The sequence below is a fragment of the Drosophila ananassae genome, chromosome XR, assembly GCF_017639315.1.
Source record: "Drosophila ananassae strain 14024-0371.13 chromosome XR, ASM1763931v2, whole genome shotgun sequence".
In the NCBI taxonomy this organism is placed as follows: Eukaryota; Metazoa; Arthropoda; class Insecta; order Diptera; family Drosophilidae; genus Drosophila; species Drosophila ananassae.
Window position 1 is genome coordinate 11,094,575 of NC_057932.1, and position 24,760 is coordinate 11,119,334.

Here is a 24,760-nt window from a genome sequence, read left to right on the forward strand (position 1 = left end):
TTTTATTTTTATAATAAACTTATACATCATACCCTTGACCTTCCCAATATGAGGGGTGTTACAAAAATCAAGGAAGTAGAACAAAGGATAAGGAAGCTGAAGGAATGTTTTCCTTGGCTGGGAAAAGTCAAGCGATTTGACCGTCAAATTCCCGCAACGGACTCTATCCGTGGGTTGGTAATGGGAGGATACGGGTGGTCGGGGATGATTGTGGGTGGATGTGGGTGGTTAAAGGTTGTTGTGGGGCTTTGGCCGTAAATGGGTCCCACCACTTACCCGCTCAGAAGCACTGGCAAAAGCCAGACACACATGTCAGTAAGCCTATTTTGTCTCTTGACCTCATTCCTTGGTCTGGCTTTCGCTTTTCCCCCATTACATGCTTTCCTCCTTCTCTCCGCGCCCCTTCCACACCACACCACTCCACTCCACTGCACTCCCTTCCCGTTCCTTTTCCTGTTCCTCTGCCATTTCCTTTCGGCCTGGCCAAGTTCAGAGTCCAATTCTACCATCGATGGCAATTGCTAAGTAGTTTCGCTTTTAGTGCAGAATTTGGTAACCCACTTTCTGTGTCTCCTGCCTTTTTATTTCTGTTGCGGCCACTTCACATTTGTTAGACTTTGATATTTGCCACTCTCGAGGGTGAAAAGGTTTCCTCTGCTGAGACCCTGCTAAGACCGGACCCGGCGTCCTGGAAATTTCCTCAGGAGGATATTCCTGGTGGGAAACTTGCTTGGATGGGACGGGGAATCAATCGATTTGAACTCTGACACGGGATCAGGCAGTACTGCTCGGCGGGTGGTGATCAAAAGGAGAAAGGACTCCCTTCCACTTATCCCTCACGAACTCAGCTCCTCCCCTGATGCTTGAAGTCACCTCTATTGTTTGCACAGTCTTTATGTCAATAGGAGACTCTTAGATGCAACAGTCACTGTTGCACTGAGAAACAAAATGAACACGATATGAAGGTTGTCTCATTCAAATGGGGAATGTATTAGGCGCTTGGCCCCCCATCAGGGAGATTGAAAATAATTTCTTCTCTAACTTTAAATCTAGTTGAATCAAAAAAACAGAAAATATATTTATGCAATTTCATATTAATATTTATTAATTAATGAAAACACAAATTAAAAAATAATTATTAGTAGTTCTATTAAAAAATAATTTGCAGACTTTCTAAAATTTACAAATTAATACAATTGATTTGTTGAAAATGACACAAATTTGGTGTTTTTGAAGATTTGGATGAAGAAACTTTTCTACAAAATTTTATTAGTATTGAATAAATAATTATAACATAATAAAAAGATCAGATTTGTCATAAAAATTGGCATTATATTGAAAAATGTCCGATATTTGTAATAAATATCTGCTTCAAAATTGCATTCTTTATAAAATAACCTGCCACATAACTTCTAGGGTATATAAACTTTCATTATTTGAGTTTATTAAGACATATTTTTTTTATTAAGATTTTTTTGAGGTAGCGTAAGGAATTTTTTTAATAGCCAATGGCTTGAGAAGCAACTTTTCTGGAAGTGTACAAACAAAATTAAAAATTTGTAAGCCTAATTGCCTATATTTTATTAATTTCTCTTAGTGCGAGGCTGCAGTATTCGATGTTGCACTCGCGGCGGGCAATTAAACCAAACAATAGTGGCAGGAAATCTGTGTGTGCCCAAGATGCTCCTACCCGTTGCACACATGTACATACGTACCACCCCGACTCAACGACTCGCCCCTCCAGCCCCGCGGCTCTCCACACTTGCCGAGTCAATTGCCACCACAACACTAATGTAGTCCAGGCCCTGGTCCCAGGTCCCTTGTGGCAGGTTCCTCGCCCTTGCGGAATCTTGCCACCCGCCCCTCGAGCCCGGGCTTAAGTAAATATTTGGCCTACGTGCCCATTACGTGATTTCCCGATAGTCTCCCGATCTGATAATTGATGGGACGGCGCACTTGAGATGCGACGCCTCATCGCCTGGGTCTTCGCTTCTCTGGTTCTCCGCATCTCGAGTGGAAGATGCGGCCCGGATGAAGAGCGGAAGCCTCTGTGTCCCTCTGCCACTATTCGACATGCCTCAGTGCCAACGAACTGGGGATTCCAGAACTTGGTGCGATCCGAGCCCAAGTTGCTCGCTGTCCTCTCATCTTTTCGGGTTGTCGGACACAATGTCAGGCAATCGAACAAATCGCTGGGAACCAAACAGTTCTCAAAGTTGAAATTTGTAATTTAACAAGAAAGGAAAGCTAACTTCGGGCGGAGCCGAAGTGAGATATACCCTTGCAGTTCAGTCGCAGTCCGCTAGGTGGCGCCACGCATTTTAAATTATTAGATATATAGCGGATCGTATATAGTCGGCCGATTCTTATGAAATTTGGCATATTGAATTATGTTGCCCAAACAGTAATCTGTACCAAGTCCCAGCTTTCTAACTTAAAAAACACCAAAGTTATGCCAATTCCGATCGTTGTATGACAGCTATAGGATATAGTCGGCCGATCCTTATGAAATTTTGTACATAAGATATTTTGGTCAAGTATAACATGTGTGGAAAGTCCCAACCCTCTATCTTAAAAAACACCAAAGTTATGGCATTTCCGATCAATCAGTTATATGGCAGCTATAGGATATAGTCAACCAATTCCGGCCGTTCCGACTTATATACTACCTGCAAAGGAAAGAAGGGTGTGTGCAAAGTTTCAACTCGATAGCTCCAAAACTGAGAGACTAGTTTGCGTAGAAACCGACAGACAGACGGACAGACAGACAGACGGACAGACGGACATGGTCTTATCGACTCAGGAGGTGATCCTGATCAAGAATATATATACTTTATAGGGTCGGAGATGTTTCCTTCACTGCGTTGCACACTTTTGACCAAAATTATAATACCCTCTGCAAGGGTATAAAAATATATATTCGCTCAAACGTGGGCTTGAACCAATCAACAGACTTAACAGTTTTATAGATCGAGTCTCTACAAAAAGGTAAAGACTTTATTTAATTTCTGAACCAAAGTGAAGAAAGGTTCATTTCTAAATTGAAAGATATTGAGTTAATATTAAATAAATTGTAACTTTGAGCTTAAATGTTTAAATTCAAACAATTTTATGTTTCTGGGCAATATAATAATTTCATGTGTGTTGAAGTCGGGTAGGGCGTACATTAAGTCCAATCAGTGACAGTTTCGATCCAAAGGAAAATCAATTTAATTGACACTAAAAAAATCAAGATCTTTTATTGATAATTAATAAAACTAATATGAATATCACCTAAATAAAATAATAAAATAAAATATACCAAAGATCATGGGTTTATTGGAAAATATCTTTGCCTTTTCATTTCAGTCGTTTTCATGTTGGATACAAATGTGTGCACATTTAATCAATCGAATAAAAACTAGTGAGCACATGATTTGACTTTGTTTTAATTTCAAAATTTGTTAATTAAACTTTCCAGGAAACGTAAGGTCCTATTTAATATCCTGTCAGGAACAGAGGACTGCTGTTGGAATATTTTTGTGGAAAAGGGAGGCAAAAATAATGATAATGCTGTATGCCACGCTTTTTGTTCATTAACTTGATGCGGCGTTGGAGTCAAGAGCTACAACAAGGATGTGCCTCTCTGATGCCCCTTCCCCATGCCCGGTAGCTGTCCTGCCACATCCACACCCACGCCCGCTTCTCGTCCCGACTCGTCCTGTGTGGCCGAAACATGGCTTATATGGAAAACTTTATGCTTCGTTAAAAATGATGTACAAATCAAATGCCAGAAGCAATTTCCCAAAACAACTACACCACCAAACAAAGCCAGACAAAAAGCTGCAACAACTTGGGTAAAGGGCAAGGAAGTTGGTAGCAATTGGGGGCTGCGGGAGCTACCACGGCGAGGGCGGAGTGTGTGGTTGGGCGAAGAGTTGGGCGCAAGGCAATGAGCAAAAATAAATAAATCATTTAAATGAAAGAAATCGCATATAGAGACATGCGTGTGTGCGGGGGAGTGGGTGGCTAGTCCACCCATATGGCTCATTAGAAATACATAGAAGCAACCACAACACCACGGCAATGAATTGAAAATTTAAAACTAACGAAATAAATAAGTATACCGCAGGGTCCTGGCTCTGCACTTCTGTGGTTTATGTACATTTATTGTGTTTTCGAACAAATCAAAAGCTATGGCAAACATCCATGGATGTTGCACAGATAGTTGTGCTGCAGCTTTGGCCTTTGTTCTGATTAGGTTTTTTCTTAAGTGCCACAGAAGGTCCATGAAGACGTAAAAATAAATAAGTCTAAGACTTTTTTTTTTTAAATAATTTTTTAAAATGATCAACTAACTTGGGAAAATGTGGTAGCTTAGCTTAGTTAGCCTAGGTAAATATAATGTATATTGTACATAAGATCAAACAAATAGAAAAAATATTGTTTAATAAAGCTTATTTTTAGCTTTACCAATTAGTTTTCTTACCTTATGGTTCAAAATGCCCTTCCTTTAAGCGGCAAGTTCACCATTCTTTAGAGTTTTTGGTATTTTCGACTTACATATGTTTGTATGTATGTATGCATAAGCAATTTTTTTTTAATATTAATAGACATCCCCCAATAATGCTATTATAGAGTAAAAGTCAAAATAATGTTTAACAAGGCTTATTTATAAATTAAACAATCATTTTCTTACCTTTTCAGCGTATTTTGGCGCTTTCTTCCTTTTATATGTGGCATATCAGAAAACTTGGTCCCAATTGAATGGCATCGTTCAAGTATTACTTTTTTATGACTCGGTGTTTTCATCATTCCAGGTTAGAATCAATCCCAGTTTTTTAGGAATGATTTACTCGAATTTGCTTGCAAAATATTGTAATAAAAGCACATAACCTTGTTTGTGGCTTCCTGGAAATAGAGCTGTAAAAAAATCTAAGGAATTATCGATAGTATCGATGGTTGGCCGATATTTTTCAGACTATCACGATAGTATTAAAAACAAGAAAGGAAAGCTAACTTCGGGCGGAGCCGAAGTTTATATACCCTTGCAGTTGAGTCGCAGGCCGCTAGGTGGCGCCACGCATCTTATATTATTAGATATGTTGCGGATCGTATATAGTTGGCCGATCTTTATGAAATTTGGCATATCGAATTATTTTGCCATTGAAACTCCCATCCTTCTAACTTAAAAAACAACGAAGTTATAGTCTTTCCGATCAATCAGTTATATGGCAGCTATAGGATATAGTCGGCCGATCCTTAACAGATAAATATAGAATTAGATTAGATTATTAGATAAATATAGAATAGAGAAATATAGAACTTAATAAATAGAATCTGTACCAAATCCCATCTTTCTAACTTAAAAAACACCAAAGTTATGCCAACTCCGATCGTTCTATGACAGCTATATGATATAGTCGGCCGATCCTTATGAAATTTTGTACATAAGATGTGTGGAAAGTCCCAACCCTCTAACTTAAAAAACACCAAAGTTATGTCATTTCCGATCAATCAGTTATATGGCAGCTATAGGATATTGTCGACCGATCCCGGCCGTTCCGACTTATATACTACCTGCAAGGAAAAAAAGGATGTGTGCAAAGTTTCAACTCGATAGCTCCAAAACTGAGAGACTAGTTTGCGTAGAAACCGACAGACAGACTGACGGACATGCTCATATCGACTCAGGAGGTGATCCTGATCAAGAATAAATATACTTTATAGGGTCGGGATGTCTCCTTCACTGCGTTGCACACTTTTGACCAAAATTATAATGCCCTCTGCAAGGGTATAAAAATACTCGATATATCTATTTTTTTTGGTGATATTTCTTAATATTATCGATTGATATTTTTTTCACAGTAAATATCATCAATACGATATTTTTTCAAAAACCAACAACCCTACAAAATAATTTGTAATAAGTGCAAAATGGAAATATTTTTGTAAAATATTATATATTTTTGCGTCTCAAGGACGCAAAATACGAAACCCACACTAAAAATAAGTTTTCGTTAGCTTTTTATTGCATTTACAAAGTATCCCGTAGAGAGGCGGTCTTGGGACAAATCGGGAAAAAAATGTATAAGATAAGTTAGAAAGGGAAACAACTTATGACATATTTAAGTACGAATAATTCAGTACACATGGAACGGCGACAAGTAAATAAGTTATCAACTCTTTCCGACGTGGAGATTGAAAAATTTTTAAATTCTATTGTTTTTGACATTGATCTATGTTGGGTAGAGAGATTTGTGTATCTTCAAGCGGAGGTCCTACTCCTTTTGCAAAATTGTTGTCACCCTCAAGTTCGATTGCGTCCTATTCACCTCAAGCCCAGAAACGCAAACGCAAAGCGCCTGCTGAGCATAATACTGCTTATGTTAAAGAAAGCACAATAGTTGAATGTGGATCTGTTTGGACTATCGATCCAAAAGCACCGCTTCTCAAAAAGATGTTTGGTGCCAAACGAACCTAGTCATGGATAAATCTGCAATTTCCTTTAAGGGGTTAGGTGGGTCTGGCGGCAAAAAAAAAATCGTTTTTTTTTTATTTTTTTATAAAATTCTCCAGAATCTCTAGAATATTCTCCCAAATTTTCAAGTCGATTGGAATAAAAGTTTCGTAGATACAGTCCTGAAAAGCTGGACGCTCGAGGTCAGCTATAGGCAGAGCGCAAACTTTAAATGCGTTTTTCTCAAAACTGTGTTTTTGAAATCGGTTGTCAAGATTTCTCGGAAACTACTCAACCGATCTTGATAAAATTTTGCACAGGCCTTCGAGATACGATTATCTAGAACTTGAACGAAGGATTTTTATTTTCGTTGATTACAACTATTTAAAAAAAAAAAAATGTTCGAAAAATTTCACCAAAATTTGAATTTTTTTGCAAAAAGGTGTCCCAAAAATCCAATTTTTGCTTGATTTTGTTTTCCTTCGTTCAGTTTCTAGTTTTAGGTCTGTACTAAAGAAAAATATTTTGTTTTTTTATTGTTGTCAACGCAAAAGCACCTTTTTTGCCAGGAGTCATGGCAAATGACGTCTCAATGGCTAACTGTAAAATATTTTTTTCTCAAAATTTCAGAAATTCATCTATAAATATGTATATTTAATAATCCTAAAAGTTCCAATAAAATATTTCATTCTTTATATAAAAAAAAAATTTTTGAAAATAGGCCATTTTTTGGCTTCCCAGACCCACATAACCCCTTAATGAGCCTGACCTCGGAGATCTTAAAAATCTGGATACGCCATTCAAGTATATCCAATTTTTATACCCTTACAGAGGGTATTCAAATTTTGGTCAAAAGTGTGCAACGCAGTGAAGGAGACATCTCCGACCCTATAAAGTATATATATTCTTGATCAGGATCACCTCCTGAGTCGATATATGCATGTCCGTCTGTCCGTCTGTCTGTTTCTAAGCAAACTCGTCTCTCAGTTTTAAAGCTATCGAGTTGAAACTTTGCACACATCCTTCTTTGCAGGCAGTATATAAGTCGGAACGGCCGGGATCGGACGACTATATCCTATAGCTGCCATATAACTGATTGATCGGAAATGCCATAACTTCATTGTTTTTCAAGTTAGAAGGATGGGACTTTCTATGCATTCTAATTTGGGCAAACTTATCCGATATGCCAAATTTCATAAGGATCGGCCGTCTTTAACCGTATATAACTGATTCAAGGAAATGTCATATCTTCAATGTTTCAATGGATTCCTCGTTGGGCAAAATAATTCGATATGCTAAATTTCATAAGGATCGGCCGACTATATACGATCCGCTATATAACTAATAATATAAGATGCGTGGCGCTACCTAGCGAACTGCGACTCAACTGCAAGGGTATATAAACTTCGGCTTCGCCCGAAGTTAGCTTTCCTTTATTGTTTTTAATAATACTATTATTGAACATATCACTTACAGTTGCGGTCAAAATAATAGTAGTGCCCACGTAGGCTAAAAAATAAAAATGTCGAATAAAAATGAACGAGTCAAAATAATAGTAGCCTACGCTTAGCTTTAAGATTGATCCTTTATAGTCGCACTATAAGTTCTCAATCGCGTTGAAATCGGGTGACTGTGCGGGATGTTCCATGAATCCATGTTCCACAATTAGTTTAATTTGATTAAACTTAAGAGAGATCTTTTTAATTAACATGATAATTTTAACATTATTCCTTTGTAAGGAACCATTTTTATACCCTTGCAGAGGGTATTATAATTTTGGTCAAAAGTGTGCAACGCAGTGAAGGAGACCTCTCCGACCCTATAAAGTATATATATTCTTGATCAGGATCACCTCCTGAGTCGATATGAGCATGTCCGTCTGTCCGTCTGTCCGTCGGTCCGTCTGTCCGTCTGTCTGTTTCTACGCAAACTAGTCTCTCAGTTTTAAAGCTATCGAGTTGAAACTTTGCACACACCCTTCTTTCCTTTGCAGGCAGTATATAAGTCGGAACGGCCGGGATCGGTCGACCATATCCTATAGCTGCCATATAACAGATTGATCGGAAATGCCATAACTTTGGTGTTTTTTAAGTTAGAAGGATGGGAGTTTCTACACATGTTATATTTGACCAAAATATCTTATGTACAAAATTTCGTAAGGATCGGCCGACTATATCCTATAGCTGTCATAGAAAGATCGAAATTGGCATAACTTTGGTGTTTTTTAAGTTAGAAAGATGGGATTTGGTAGAGATTCTATTTTGGGAAAAACAATTTGATTTGTCGAATTTCATAAGGATCGGCCAACTATATCCTATAGCTGCCATATAACAGATTGATCGGAAATGCTATAACTTCGTTGTTTTTCAAGTTAGAAGGATGGGACTTTCTGTGCATTCTAATTTGGGCCAACTTATATGATGACATGCTAAATGTCATCAGGATCGGCCGTCTATATCCTATAGCTGTCATATAACTGATTGATCGGAAATGCTATAACTTCGTTGTTTTTCAAGTTAGAAGGATGGGAGTTTCAATGGATTCCTCTTTTGGCAAAATAATTTGCCAAGTTTCATAAGGATCGGCCAACTATATACGATCCGCTATATATCTAATAATATAAGATGCGTGGCGCTACCTAGCGAACTGCGACTCAACTGCAAGGGTATATAAACTTCGGCTTCGCCCGAATTAGAATGCACAGAAAGTCCCATCCTTCTAACTTGAAAAACAACGAAGTTATAGCATTTCCGATCAATCTGTTATATGGCAGCTATAGGATATGGTCGACCGATCCCGGCCGTTCCGACTTATATACTGCCTGCAAAGGAAAGAAGGGTGTGTGCAAAGTTTCAACTCGATAGCTCCAAAACTGAGAGACTAGTTTGCGTAGAAACAGACAGACGGACAGACGGACCGACGGACAGACGGACAGACGGACATGCTCATATCGACTCAGGAGGTGATCCTGATCAAGAATATATATACTTTATAGGGTCGGAGAGGTCTCCTTCACTGCGTTGCACACTTTTGACCAAAATTATAATACCCTCTGCAAGGGTATAAAAATGGTTCCTTACAAAGGAATAATGTTAAAATTATCATGTTAATTAAAAAGATCTCTCTTAAGTTTAATCAAATTAAACTAATTGTGGAACATGGATTCATGGAACATCCCGCACAGTCACCCGATTTCAACGCGATTGAGAACTTATAGTGCGACTATAAAGGATCAATCTTAAAGCTAAGCGTAGGCTACTATTATTTTGACTCGTTCATTTTTATTCGACATTTTTATTTTTTAGCCTACGTGGGCACTACTATTATTTTGACCGCAACTGTAAGTCGATTGAATTTGCAGTATTTTTTTTGCAACTTTAAGGTATTTTTGCTCAAAATAAGTCCATTGTACATTTTTCATTCGCAGAGCAATAATCTTTCTACAATAAACTGTTTATATTTTGATGCGTCAAAGATGATCTGTTATCGGTTGGTGAATATGTGGGTACTGTGTTTCACATTTGTTCAAAATGCCAACTAAGAGGGTAAATCTACTATTTCTGAATCCTTTGCGCTATTAGCAATTTTACTCTTACTTCAACAAAATTTCGGCTTGCATCTGATCGCCTTGAAACTTTAAAACATAAAAAACAAACCTCATCTCTAGTTTTCGCACTCCCCATAATTATAATGGGCGCCGTTAAATTTTAGATTTGAGTGCCGCGCCTCCATTGCCACGAGCTGGTCAGCGGTCATCACCATCATCGTAATGATCGTCGGCCTCATCTGGAGGAGTGTGCCCAGCTTCGCAGTGATTGTAATAATCAGGTGCTGGCCAGTGGCCACTCTCTATTTGGCGGCACCCGAAAGCGGGACGGCGTCATAATAACACATTTGCAATTTTACGGTCCGATTTGAGACCTCAAGCTATTGCCAAAACGGAAGAGCAATGTAAGTACACTTGGGGAAAAAAACTAGAGTTATTATGTCATGCTAATTCATGTTAATTATTTCTTTAAGAAAATATTACATTTTAAGTATTTGGTATATTAAAAAATGTCGAGACATTTCAGATTAATGCATTGACTTTTCAGAACGTTCTTCCTTTGATTTAAAGTAATAAGGAATTATTGTAGATGCAAAGACGTCCTAAAAAACCTAGAGTACTTTGTACATATGTGTAGAGCATGTAACCGGGAGAAGGTTGATTCCGAAAAGCCATGATTTAGCCATGTGCGGTCCGGTTGTCAAAATATTCCGTAGAGAAACTTATACTCAGAAAACAAAATTTATCCAAATCAGCCCATTGTAAACAGTAAACACATCGGTAAAAAATAGTTCAGCTTCCCTAATGGTACATATGCTCCGGAAATCTATTGTTAAAAATATATTTTTTTAGAAAGTTAAATGTGTAATAACCTTTATATGTATGTATGTAAATGGAAACTGAACATTCTACGTATTTCTAAGTGTTTTAAAGCTTTGCTTTCCATGCAAAGATCTTTGGGGAAGTGAAAAGTAGGATGGGGAAAGTTTGCTCGGTAAAGGAAAGCAAAACGATATTTCGCCGAGAGCTCCTAGGCCAGTAAACAACCGAAATTAAAATTCCATTACGGGAGGCTCGAGTCGAACCCAAATCAAAAAGGGGGATAAAAAGGCAAAGGAAACACAAAATCCTCAGCAGGTCAAATAAGGAATCATACGAGACGAAGGGACCGGCCATAAGACATGCCCCACTCTGTCCCTGTCCCACCGGCCCACTGCCCATCTACCCATTTCCCTCGCACAACACATGGGCGGGTAGCGGGAGGCTGGCTGGCATAAATATTTATAAACAATGAACACAACCAACAGCAACAACAAATTCGTTATAAATAAAACATAACGAGCAGATTTCCAGCTCCGAATCCGAATCCACTTGAAACGAAACGCAAGCAACACTCAGCCTGGAAACGACGTCGACAGCCATGTCAAAAAAAATGTCAAAAACAATAAATCAAAAAGTAGCGGCGGCAGGCGAGTTAAATAAATGCGAAGAGAAATTAAGTTTAGTATTTAATTTCGAGGCTTATGAAATTTTCACTCACATCTTGGGAAATAAATTTTGAGTAGCCTTCGTCTAGCATTCAGGCCCTAAATTATTTTTGGAGGCTCAGTTTTAACTTTCTTTAAATGAAAAGTAGATTATATTATATTTCAATATATTTTTTTAATGTACTTAGTTACGCATAAAAAATATTTTTGTTTGAAATTCTGTAAAATTAAATTTTATTTTTATTTCCCCTTGTTTTTGTCATTTATTATCACTTATAGTCCAAAATTTATAGTATTGTGTCTTGTGTACTCGATTTAATTATAATATTTAAATCAACAATAAAAATAGTCTCTTTTGGCTAAATTATATTTAAAGGTTTAGTTTGAATGTTTGAATTAAATTTTAAAGAACAAAGCGTAAGTTCCAAAATATTTTGTTTTGGAAAATGGCTGAAAAAAAACACATTTATTTTAAACTTAGTATATTTAAGGTTATGCAATATCTTATAAAATATTTTAAATTTGATGATCTTTACCCTTTTACTAGAAACGGGGACTGAGTTTTTAGTATTTCTTAATGTTAGTATTTTTTTCCAGTGACTTTTTGAAGAAAATCCGTTGCAGGGGGAGCAGACTGACGATCTCTCCGGCTACGTTCCCTTTCGTAAAAAAAAACAAAAACAAAAAAAATTGTGACCGTGAACGGGGTGAAGGTGGAGAGGACTGGAAGGCAGCGGAATGGAATGGGATCGATGTCACTTACGGAATCTCTTTACAAATTGCTGGTCAGCAGCGACGTTGACGGCGCGGCAGTGGTAAGTGGCAGATAAGCGGTTGGGGCATGCCGCTGGGCATGCTCGGAGCATTAAGAGACCGCTGTGCAGGAAGCGGAGAGAGTGAAACAATCGTGCCGGCGACGCAGTGTCTTCCGAAGCGGTCGCCTCTCGCATTCCCCATTACCCATCTTCTTTTTCATGTCCCTGTCGCTTCTCCCTGTCCCATTTCGTACTCATTACTTGTACATTGCGCGGGTACATTTGGTTTTTGGGAACTATGCATGAAGTACGAAGGTTGGTCTCAATATCACACATTTCCGACATTATTTTTATGTGTTCTCTTTTCATATCCCCACCACCTAATTTTTAATGTTTTATTATGTCTAAAATTAGCCATTAACGAAATTGCTAAACTATCAACAGAAAAAACGCTCTAAATACCAGGGTACCCATAAAGTCATACCTTCCCCTTAACCCGTTCCTTACTTGTATCTGTCTGCGCTACGGACTTATGAATGGGTGGAATGTCGAAAAATAACCATCACAGCGGAAGTTCGGGGATCTCAACGGGTGCGACCTGGAATCGCGAAATATATTATACGATTTTGCTATTCCCTTTTCTATTATGCTTCCTGTTAAGAATATTTTTGGGGAGAGGCGTGAAAACAATAATACACAGTTTTATATACAAACGATTGTATGTATTTATGTATTATTTTTTTTTATCTATTATCATTCAATCTTTAATGCTAAAATAAGATATTTTGGTCACAAATGTGAGAAGGGAAATCTAGCAACAAGTGTTGTTGCAAATGTTGCTTTAATTCTTGATGCAACAATGCCTTATCATTACTAATAATCCATTTACGCATAAGAAGTTATTGAATCGGTCTTACCGAAAATGAAATTATATATTTCTGCTGCCAATAAAAACTTAATTATTTTGAAAAAATCACAGTTTACTTTATATTTAAAATTACTTTGTGGTTTTTAGTAATCCCCGAATGTTGCTGGAAAAGTGGAGGCTGCAGTGTTGCTGCCTTTCTAGCAACATGCCCAGCATCATCTTCTCAGGCCAAAGAGCGAGGTCTCTCAAAGTTGTACTTTTAAGTCGCCCTCTAACAGCAGACGCTAACATGTTGAGAGAGCACTGGGCCTCTGAGGACGTCGGCGCTCTCTCGGCAGCATCTATGCTAATTAACAGCTATCTACAGCATCTAACAGATAAAATACCTCATAGTTGCTTTTTCAATAAATCCAAATTTATTCAAACAAAGAAAATCTTAGATTTATTTAGCAACATTTTTTAATTATTTATGATTAATGGGTTTATTAAATGAAACTTGAATTACTTGAAACTTAAAGAGCTTTTTATTTTTTTTTTTTTAATTAAATAATTAAATTATAAGAAACTAAAAATTAATAATTAAAAAATCAGATTAAGTAGTTGACCTTGGATAATGTTTTTTTTTTAATTTTCAGCTCAAAACACTAAAGGGCATTAGAGAATTAAAACTAGAATGCGGGTCTGATCTCAAAGAAAATCAAAACAAAAGAAACGAAACTATCAGAAAGTGCCTTGTGATTAGTGTAGATGCAATCTTTGGGCATACAATTTCCAGGAATGATGAAATTTATGGTCCACAGTTTTCTTTCCCATTACATAGTTATATGTAGCTGGCTTTGGTGGAGATGTATTGGAAGTTATTACAATAAGCTTTCACATTAATTTCGAAATATGTATCTACCTACCGAAGGGTTATTTGATTAAATTTTAAATATCAATATTATTGCTTTACATGAGTTAATTAGCTTTTGGGATTGGTACAATAGTAATGCCTTTTAAATAAATATTTATGTAAACAAAATTGAATTATTTATTTTTTTAAATTTAAATATATTATGTGCTATTGATGATTTTTATGAATTGAGACACTTTGTATAAATAAATAATTATGTATCGCAATTCGATAGGGGCTAAAAGCGCAGAAGTAGAGCCTACCATGCATCATATTCAAGATTCCTGATTAGGATTCCTGTTTAAGGTCCCTGGAGTATGCAGAATAAAATTATCCAAATTATCCACATTTAGATGACAGTTTAGGGAAGATCGGCGATGGTTTGGGGAGAAGAAGTGGCCGCTTCTAGGCGGCAGTTTCCACGGAGGCTGCAACCGGTTACCAGCGCTCTCTCATCGCCGGCGCTCTCCGGCACCATTGACGCGCACGCGCAGTCGAGAGTCGCGGCCTCGGCTCCCAACGAACGCAGCCGAGCGCCGCCGACGGCGTCTGAGTGAACGAGTGGACTTCGCCGGCGTCCAGCGGCGTCGGATGTTTCAGTCGACGAGGCGACGCAGCAGAGTAACGGTAAACAGTCGCGACGTCACACTGGAACGCTGGCAAGGCAGAGAAGCTCAGAGGTTTCGTCGTTGTCCAAAAAAAACGCCGTGTCGCGTCTTGTTTTTGTTTTTTGTTTGTTTGGTGAACGATCTAATCGCGCGTGTGTCTTGCAACAGGCAGCAGTGACCAAGAAACGATACAAAATATATTCGATTAAAAATATACTCAAGTAGAGAGAGACCGAAGTGAGTCGGAGGACTCGTGGACCCGAGTTTGAGTTAATGTATGTACGTAGCTGGAGCACGGGGATCCTGCGAGCTTTTCAATATTCCAGATCGAGATCGACGTTGTCGAGATATGAAGTTTCGAGCCCTGTTTGAGAGGTTTTCAGAATACTGATATTTTGGCGGTTTAAGGTTTATAGTGGCAGCCCATGAGTGCCAATATAATATATTCGAAGCATTTTTTTTATTTTCTAATAGCCTTTCATACTTAAAAATAAAATTTATATAGAGTTTGAAACAAATGTACTTCTGGTCAAGTGATAAGGATTATCAAGATTGAGTTTTGGGTGAAAGGCCATTGAAAACGATAATAAATATTGTTGCACTCCTTCCAATATTCAGAAGTAATTGTTTTTTTTTAGTAAAAATTGTCTTAAAAATAGAGGTTTCTTTTGTTTGGAATATTGAAAGCTTGGGGAAGCTAGTCCCGCTCTCCTGTGGTTGCTATTCGCTGACCTTACCGTTTATTTGTCGCCCTCCTCCGCCATCCAGGGTTGAGAGTGCCAGGAAACCACCAAAGACAATGGCAAGCCTGCTCCTGGCACTGACACTGGCGCTGGTCCTGGGCCTGGCCGTGGGTCCCGGACCCGCCCCCGCTGCCGCCGCCGCCGGCGTCTCCGCCAACGATCCCTGCTACTTTGAGGGCAAGCCGCGCAAGTGCCTGCCCAGCTTCGTGAACGCCGCCTACGGGAACCCGGTGCATGCCTCCAGTGTGTGCGGCGGCCAGCGGCCGGAGCGGTACTGCGAACTGCTGCGGGACGGCAGCGCCGGTGAGTGCCGCACCTGTGACATGCAACAGCAGCAGCAGCAACTGCGCTACGGAGCTGCCGCACTGACCGACTTGAACAACCCCAGCAATGTGACCTGCTGGCGGTCGGGGGCGGTCAGTGTGCCCCACGACCCGGACAGCGCGCCGCCAGACAACGTGACCCTGACCCTGTCGCTGGGCAAGAAGTACGAGCTGACCTACATCTCGCTCTCGTTCTGTCCGCGCTCGCCCCGCCCCGACTCCCTGGCCATCTTCAAGAGCTCCGACTTCGGGCAAACCTGGCAGCCGTTCCAGTTCTATAGCTCCCAGTGCCAGAAGTTCTACGGCCGCCCGGACCGGGCCAAGATCTCAAAGTTCAACGAGCAGGAGGCTCGCTGCATCAACTCCCAGCACGACGCCAGCGGCGGCGGAGCGGGTACGGGAGGCGCCGCCCAACGATTCGCCTTTAACACTTTGGAGGGGCGACCTTCCGCCAATGATCTGGACGCCTCCCTGGTGCTGCAGGACTGGGTGACCGCCACTGACATCCGAGTGGTCTTCCACCGTCTGGAGCTGCCGCCACAACTGCTGAAGGCCAAGAACGCCAACAGCTTCAGCGACGAGATGGGCGGTAGTCGGGAGGCAGGCGACGACGACGACGACGCCGACCTGGAGCTGGACGGCGACCAGGACGAGTACGACTACAATTTGCAGGACAATGACAGCGCCGACGCCGGCTACGACGAGGAGTACGAGGAGCCCAAGAAGCACCTGGAGCTGGACGACGAACTGCATCTGGACTATGCCAGCGACGGCGAGGCCTCCAAGCGCCACTCCTCCAAGCACAAGGGCAGTCTCTACGAGAAGCACTACCAGGGAAAGCTCTCGGCCACAACGCCCCCCCAAACGCCCAAGAGCACTCCGTCTAGCAAGGCCACTCCCCCCAGCACCACCACCGCTTCCGCCTCGGCCGCCGCCCAAGCAATCCTGCCCGTCTCCCATCACTACGCCGTCTCAGACTTTGCCGTCGGTGGGCGTTGCAAGTGCAACGGCCATGCCTCCGAGTGTGTGGCCACCGCCGGATCCTCCGCCGGATCGGGACTCTCGGACCCGGACGACGGCCAGGACGAGGACACGCACCTGGCAGGAGGGCACTTCGGGCGCAGCTCCCTGGGGCTGCAAATGGGCGTCAAGCTGGCCATGACCTGCGCCTGCAAGCACAACACCGCCGGACCCGAGTGCGAGCGCTGCAAGCCCTTCTACTTCGACCGCCCCTGGGGCAGGGCCACCGACCAGGACGCCAACGAGTGCAAAAGTGAGTACCTTGACACATTCCCAGCCACATAGAAATAGGGGCACTGCATCTCTGGGGCAACTGCCTCTCAAAGAAGTACAATTTTATGATTTCTCCAGACACTTTCTGAATGGTCTCGTACTTTTATCTTCAAAGGGGCTTATCATTTGTTTTTATAGAGTGTTTTTAGTTTATATTTTAATTTGGGAATTACTTTATGAATGGATGGTTCAAATGATTAATGTTTTTGGCATCAAAGTGATGAATATTTTAGTTATGTTGTTGCATTTAAAACACTTATTTAAATCTATTTTTGCTTAAATAATTATTTTGATAAGAATTGCATTTAAATTGCCTTGATCTATGGATAGTATCAGGCTCTATATACTATAATTATGGAGGAATGATTTATTCTCAGTCTGATGAGAAAGTTATAGTTAGGATATGATAAGTTAGTTATACATTAGTTCCATTCCATTAATCATCTGTCTCGTATCTAATTCTCATTAAAGTATCTAATAAATCATGCTTGAGGTTGGCCTCTGCGGTTCCTGGTTACTAGAGATACATACTTCAGTTTACACTTTCCACACAAGCGGTTAGCAGTCTAAGCCTTTTTCTTCGCAGACTCATTAAAGTGTCATTTGAAAGGGTCATATCCCTTACAAGTCGGGCCTCCAACTACCACTGTCTTTAATTAAAAATATAATAATTTTTTTTTTTTGGCAAATTTTACTTTTTCTCAGAGAGATTTCCACTTTAAACCTTGAAAACTTGCTCGGGGAAACATGATACGATTCTGAGGCTTCTATTCTTCCATTGAATCCGAAGCGTGAGTCCTCCTCTCCATTCTGCAATGGTCATTGGAGCGACCCTCGGCCAAGAGCCAGAGCTCTTTTCATGGTCACTCGCAGTGGACACTGCAGTTGAGTGCATTTGCTGGTGACTGGCTGGCTGGACGACTGGCTGGGTGGCTGGCTGGAGGGGGCAATGGGGCATGCAACGTACGTGTGCTCCGATTCGAGTGCCGATTTCAATTGTGAGCATTGTGTGGCACTCTGCCGCTCTGCCGCCTCCCACCGTCCAGTGCCTCCTCCTTGATGGCACTGGAGTGCTCGCCATCGATCCCAACGCTCCGCATTGCCATCAACATTCCTGCCTCTGCATTCTTTATTCAACACTTGGGGAATGGCGCAGTTGAATGCTTCGAACCGAGACGGTTTTCTGCCGCCCAGCGGCATCCAGATATATTTTATTTAAATCAGTAATAAAATTATTAGTTTTCCCCTTATCTCCTGACCCCTTATCGCTGAAGAATTCAACAAAGCATTCACGAAATGCCTAAAATACCGCTTTATTTTAAGGAAATCGCCTGGAAATGGCTTCACTAGAGACTCCTAAGAGCTTCCTTAGAGACTATTCTGTGATAGTTTTCCTACAACAATTCTTAAAGCCAAAATCGGGGAAAAAAAACATATAAACAGTGCCAGGGAGGAATCGATTCAACAAATCTACGCAAACATTCCCTTTCAAAAGTCAACGTCGCCATCATTGTCATCAGAAATACGATAGACAGAGTCTATGTCTGGATGGCTTGTCCTCCGGTATCCTTCGGACGGACTCACCTTGGCGGCCCGCCTCCGCAGAGAGCCATAAATTACTAACGATTAACTTTTTGTAGGCCATTGACGGCGACGTTGGTCGGCCCCCATCCAAAATTAATCAAAATGGTGGTGATTTGGGGTGGTTATAGGTACACCCCATCACCGCAGGTCAGCTTGAGACCCAGAGCCACGTCAGTCGTCACTAATTTATTACTCAAGAGACGAGAAAAGAGTCGAAGGCTGTTTTGTGTTTCCAATGCAACCTCCTCGATTAGGTTACAAAAAAGCGGTAGTCAAGCCCGCCCCAACATCCAAGGCTCTCGGATCCTTTGATAATTCTACATTGGGTTCCAGAAAAAGTGCCTGGGCTAACGTCTTCTAATTGACCCAGAAGCCAACTAAGGCGAATGAGCCAAAGTGCTGTGGCCAAATCTCTCCAATTCCATCGAAAAATTAATTTTCCTTGGCTTACATTCGAATTACCCCCGAACCAGAGTCCCTGGACTTCATTAAAAATGCAACGAACACTGGCCTGAAGGATTTGGAGCTTGCAGAGTCATAAAGGAATATCTGGCTTTCACAGAACAACTCACAAGAAATCCATGAATGGTCTTTAACTCGGTATAAGTTGGAACTTTGTAAGCAATTTTAAATTATAAATATGACAAATAATATGTGTCTTCTTTGCTGTAGACTTTATTTTAATTTCAAATCAACTGTTTTGAAATATATTCAGTGGATTCCATAATCCCTTATAGGTGGAAATCCCTCGAACTAGAGTGTTTACATAGGAACGCGAAATACTCGCTACTGCTGTCGTACGAAATTGTTTCTCAAAGTCCCTGAGCGCAAAGGAATCCCCTTTGACCGGCCAGGGCCCCCGTCCCTGGCTCACTTCCGAGCCATTGGGTCGCACATTAATATTTAGATTTGCTTTATTCGCCGGCGATTTGTTTCGAATCCGTTTGCAGTTCGGCGGTCGCAGTTGGAAGCGATCCGATAAATTGCTCCCTTTCCCAGTCCCCATGTCCACCCGCTTCGAACAGGTCGCTTCGCACAGTGGGCGATTTGTGTAAATACTCAAGAAAAATAATTTAAATAAATCAGGAAGTTTATTTTTTTTAAACTTCATTGAGTCTTACATAGAAAATCTAAAAATAAAGGCTTACAATTGAAAAATTTAGGACTGATAGACTGTTGAATTTAATATTAGTTGAATACAGTTTTTTTTATTACGTTGAGTATATTTTAGTACGTTCCTACTGCCCTAATGATGATTATTTTTTTGTAAAATTATTATTTTTAATTAAATACTACCCAGCTAATCAAGTACTGAGACTGACACTAACGAATAGTGTATATAAATATACTATATTGACAGTAATAATTTATGGGAGTTTACTTTTTACTTATTCTTAAAAGTATACTTCAAATTAAAATATTTAAAAAAAAATACTATTAAATAAAACTTTTAAATGCATAGGTTGATAAGAAAAAAATGGAATAATATGTAGTTTCTAGGAACTTTGTAGAAACTTTCCAGTTCCAGTGTGAACTAAGGAGGTGATCCTGATCCATAATCCGACCATTTATAGGGTCGTAGATGTCTCCGTTGCACACTTTTGGCCAAAACTACAATCCTCGATAATAATCGAACTACCGTTCAGAATTGTTAAGCAAACAATAGGTGTTGCATATTTAATTGTGCCTAAAAATTGAGAGACTCGTTCCACCGTAAATTCGGTGGCTCATTGGCTCACGGCTCGCGGGCCTCTGGGGTCGAGTGAAGCGCATCTAATGCGAGACATCTGTTAAATTTTTGGCAGACTGCAGCAGTTAGGGGCGGGGGTGGTGGAAACAAAGAGGCAGGGGCAGGGTTGGTGGCATTGGCAATGGAAACCAACAAGCCAAGGGGCATTGTTGCCGTCCCCTGTCCCCTGACCGGACCTCGGGTCTTGTGTCCCTCATTGAGATGCTGCTTTCTTTATTACATTTATTTGGTTGTGATTTCCATGTGTTTACCATTCCGCCTCTGCCGGCCGAGGGGTGTTCGGTGTGTTGTTGTGTGTGCGGCACGGGGGCGCGACAAATTCGCTTCGAAACTAATTCGCCTGCAAATTGTGCCTGGTAATCCCGACAGCTGGGCGCTCTTAGCGCGAGTGGTGTGGTGGGCCGAGGTGGAAACTATACATTCCGCAGCCAGGCACCCACAACTGACTTGCAACAAATTGGCCTGGCTTTGCTCCGGCTGCACTGCCGATTCCATCGGGGTTTCCTCAATTCCCAATTAAATTTGTAAAGGTTTGATTGTGCCGGGTAATACCGCCGAACATGTATTTATTCGGATTTGTACCATAGAGCCCACCCTCGATACTATCATCTTCTTGCTAAGAAGTCACTTGAGTGTTGTAAATATACAGAGAGATTGGTATACATTTTTGGTATAACACGATATGATACCCGGGACTTCTTGCTCCTCCTGTTCAATTAAGAGTCTGTGTTGCCAACAGGCTAACTAAAACTCCCTTGAACCTGAGTAGAAATTGTTGCCAGTGCACTTGAAATAGTGGCAGATAAAACAACAGGAACTGAAAAATAGAACGAGCTACCTAGCGGTTGGTAGTTGAGTTGTTGCACAAGTAAGGCGAGAGGATGCTGGGCGGTTGGCAGACCGAAAGCAAAATGCAACATTTATTGCATAACCACAGTGCTGTGGCTTTCCCTCTCGTCCTGTCAGAAGGGAGGAGGGGTCGGTGGGTGTCAATGTAATAAAATACTGCCATCGTTTCGATTTATCCTTTAGTGTTTCAGGCGCTCGCCCCTTTAAGGCCACAAAAAATGTTGATTATTTAAATAATCTGTGGCGCAAAAAACGCACCGGAGAGCCGGGCATAATGAGTGTCCTTTGTGCGGCGGCAGGACTCGAGACTGTACTTAATTTGCATGCAGCCCGCCGGCCCGCTGTCCACGGGCACAAATGTGATTTGTTTCGCTGCCCGGAATTTGAGCGAAATTGTTCGCAAAAGCGCAATGGGAATCTTAATCGGACCAAAACTCACTCATTGTTTGGAGGAGTGCTGGCGGAGGAGGACTCCTGGAATGTTTTTGAGCAATTTATTTCATTCCATCTAATGGATGACGCTGCAGGGAGGCAGTGGAGGCAGGGAGCATCAAGCAAGGAGATAACATCAGTTTATCCTTCAGAGCTACAATATTGCCAAATTATGCATCAGGACAATGTTGAGATTGCATTTAATTTAATGCTTTGTGGCGAGCCATTAACACTTCGATAAAGGATCTATTGTGGGAGAATCCTCTTTGTAGTCCTCCCGAGAAACTCAGCTGTGCATCCATATGGTTATAACCTGAGAATGTTCAACAAAATGCTTCGGTTTCGAACCAATGCCAACTGCATCTTAGAGTGAACCTGGGTTGGTTTCCCCGGGGAATTCCCGTACATCCTGCCAGTTCCATCCGCAGGACTAATGGCCTCGCCGGCACTCTAATTCCTGGCATCACTGCACAGCGTTTGATTCATCACTTTTACTTCTATTTAATTGCTCCCGCAAGCATTTGTGAACCACCAGCTTGGCCATTCCCGGGTCTGCTGCAAGATTGCTACTGCCACTGCCACTGGCACAGCCACAGCGTTCTCTGCTCCTGCTGCCTCTTGGCCGAAAAACAACGATAAGTTGATGACTTTTTGGCTTTTTCCGGAAACTTGAAACCTTTCAACTGCACCAAACTATGACCCACGCTTCCCCGACCAAGCTGCTGTTCTTGCCGCTGTTTGTTGCATATTTTTGCCACAGAATTTTTCTCAAGCAATTACTTTTTAATTTGAGCAAGCACTTTGCGCCAGCAACAAAGAGCCACGTCGGTAGTTGCGACGCCCCCTTAAAAGCACCTACTTCTGCAGCTTCTTGTCTTACGTCCAACTACACTTTGGGAAAAGACAGAGCTCTTCTCAGTTGCATTCGCACTCTCATAACTTTTGGGAACGGTGATGTCAATACCCGAAAGATTAACATACAAACAAGTTTCGGTTTATTGGCCAAAATTCTCCCCCAGTCTCTCAGTGCTTCGGGGACCAAAAGCTGATTAGGCTAACTGGTGATCCCCCTCGCCCACGGAAATTCAAAACAAAAGCGTTCTTTGGCACTGCTTCCCATATGGAACGGCTAGCCTCCATCCAGTCGCTTTTATGCGACTCTCGTTTTTTGGTCAGCCGCCGCAGATGTGGCCCAAACCGTCATCCGCTACTTCGGGCCACAACCACTTCAAAGAGCCTCTCGGTCTCGGCTAATGCAGCTCCAATTAGATTTCGCTATAAACTCAAATTTAAATTTATGATTTCGGGCAAAAAAATGACTTCATCGTGAGTCAGGGGCCAGGCTGTGTGGTAACACTTTCCGTATGTATTTTTATCTTAAGGCCTTCGGAGATTATCGGTCACACATTCAAGTCTTTAAAATCCCGGTTTGCCTCCAAAAGTGGACTCTAATTCCCATTTTCTTCACTTGTCAGATGCAGAAGAATATTTCAATTAATTTGTTAGGTTTTCACTCTCTTTGCGTTTTGTTTTATTTTTTTTGGAGTGCGCTTTGTTTTTTTCCGCTCGTTCTGTTTACTTTTATTGCTTACCCTCTGGTCCTGGTTCTGTTCTTCAGATTTCCTAGAGTTCCTGGCTCCGATCCTGGCCCCAAGACCCGAAAACATCCCACCGATACTTCCAAGGCTCTTTGTTTTTCCATTATTGTTTTTGCTCTGCTGTGGTTTTGTTTTCAGTTTCGCTGATTTCGTTCCTGGCCTCAGAAGATCACAGATGTGGTGAAGTGTACTATTTAAATAAGTATATAAGATGTTAACTTAGTTAAATTAGTAAATGTTAATAATATTTAAACTGGTACTCAAAAAATTCATGACATAAGGTTCTGGTCCTAAATTTATTCCAATTTCTGCCTATTGTTTACCTCAAGAAACACTGATTAGTAACCTCATTTATCCAATCTATTCATACCCGATACTCATAAAGACTGACTGGCTCTAATAGCCATGAGAGTCTTCTTACTGGTTAAGGTTTCACACACATTAGGGTTAAGTTTTATTAATTACTTTTATCTTAAGCCCATTGCTTATTAACCCCATTCGTATGTATATTTTCCCTCGACATACCTGGTACTCAAAAATTACATGATATAGGCGACTTCTCTAGTTACTATTCCTATTTCAGCCTGTTCATAACGACTTTCTGCTATGAAACATTGTCTTTTATCTTCATTGTCTTATCTAAACTACTCATAGCCAGTACTCATGATGGGGAAGGTCTTCTTTCTTGTGTCAATATCAAGGTTAATTTTATAAGTTACTTTTATCTTAAATCCGGTATCCGAGTACCTATTACTCAAAAAATGCATGACATGAGGTGATTGCTTCCATAATTATTCCTATTTCTGCTATATTCCTATTTCACTAGAGTCTTCTTTTAGACAGAAGACAGTCTTCTTATTTGTCACAATATTAAGGTAAAGTTTTTTGATTTTATGTTAATCCCAAAAAACTCAAATCAAATAGGTGACAGCATCGTATGAAGCTTCTCCTTTCCATAGAAATTGTGGAAACATTTTCTACGTACACACACTCATTCATTCATTAAGTCTGTCCTTCATTTGCTTATTTCATTCAGCCTTGCTGTTGGGAGCTGTTGGGAAAAAGCTCTTCCTTTCCTTTCTGATTGAAAATAGAAAAAGTTTTTTGTCCGCTTTTCCTTAGTTCCTTTGGCATCTTTGCGTTTTGTTTGTTTTATCCTTTCATACCCTTTCTGGGTGCTATGTATATGTGCTTGTGTAGTACATCATATAAGGAAATAGTTTCGACTTTATGAACTTTGTATAATATTCAAAAGGGCGGAAAAAAATGTCAAAAGGAAAAGAGGAAAGAAATATGTGCTTTGTGCCATTTTTTTCTTAGTATTTTTTTAATTTTTCGTATCTAACTAATTCATTCCTGACTAGGTCAGGGAATATTTGGGTGCAGAGATAACTTTATCACAAACCCTTACCTTCTGATAGTTACCTTATTTCTTCAGTGATGGGCATTTTAGACAAAGATTGATTAAAATCTTGCTAGGGTATGAAAACTCAAACTCCGTTCGAAGCAAGTCCTGCTTTCTCGGCTCAACTGTGACTTGTTTCCACAGATATGTACGTACCTCTGGTTCCGTATCTCCGACCCGGTCGGAG

General features: G+C 40.8%; 2 protein-coding genes across 3 annotated transcripts in view; one reads left to right on the top strand and one right to left on the bottom strand.

Annotated features, from left to right (window-relative positions):
• Window positions 1-4,679: 4,679 nt before the first annotated feature.
• The window catches only part of LOC116655298, a 75,418-nt gene continuing 55,337 nt past the window's right edge, over window positions 4,680-24,760 (bottom strand). The window contains exon 2 of the mRNA XM_044717387.1: window positions 4,680-4,902. Coding sequence (XP_044573322.1) covers window positions 4,821-4,902 — 82 coding nt within the window. The 3' untranslated portion in view covers window positions 4,680-4,820. The remainder of the gene's footprint in view (window positions 4,903-24,760) is intronic.
• The window catches only part of LOC6502059 (netrin-B), an 81,069-nt gene continuing 70,835 nt past the window's right edge, over window positions 14,527-24,760 (top strand). The window contains exons 1-2 of one of the 2 annotated variants that reach the window (XM_032452940.2): window positions 14,527-14,875; window positions 15,365-16,935. In XM_032452940.2, the coding sequence (XP_032308831.1) occupies window positions 14,874-14,875; window positions 15,365-16,935 (1,573 nt within the window). In that variant the 5' untranslated portion in view covers window positions 14,527-14,873. The remainder of the gene's footprint in view (window positions 14,876-15,364; window positions 16,936-24,760) is intronic. The other variant, XM_032452939.2, reaches the window with a different exon arrangement.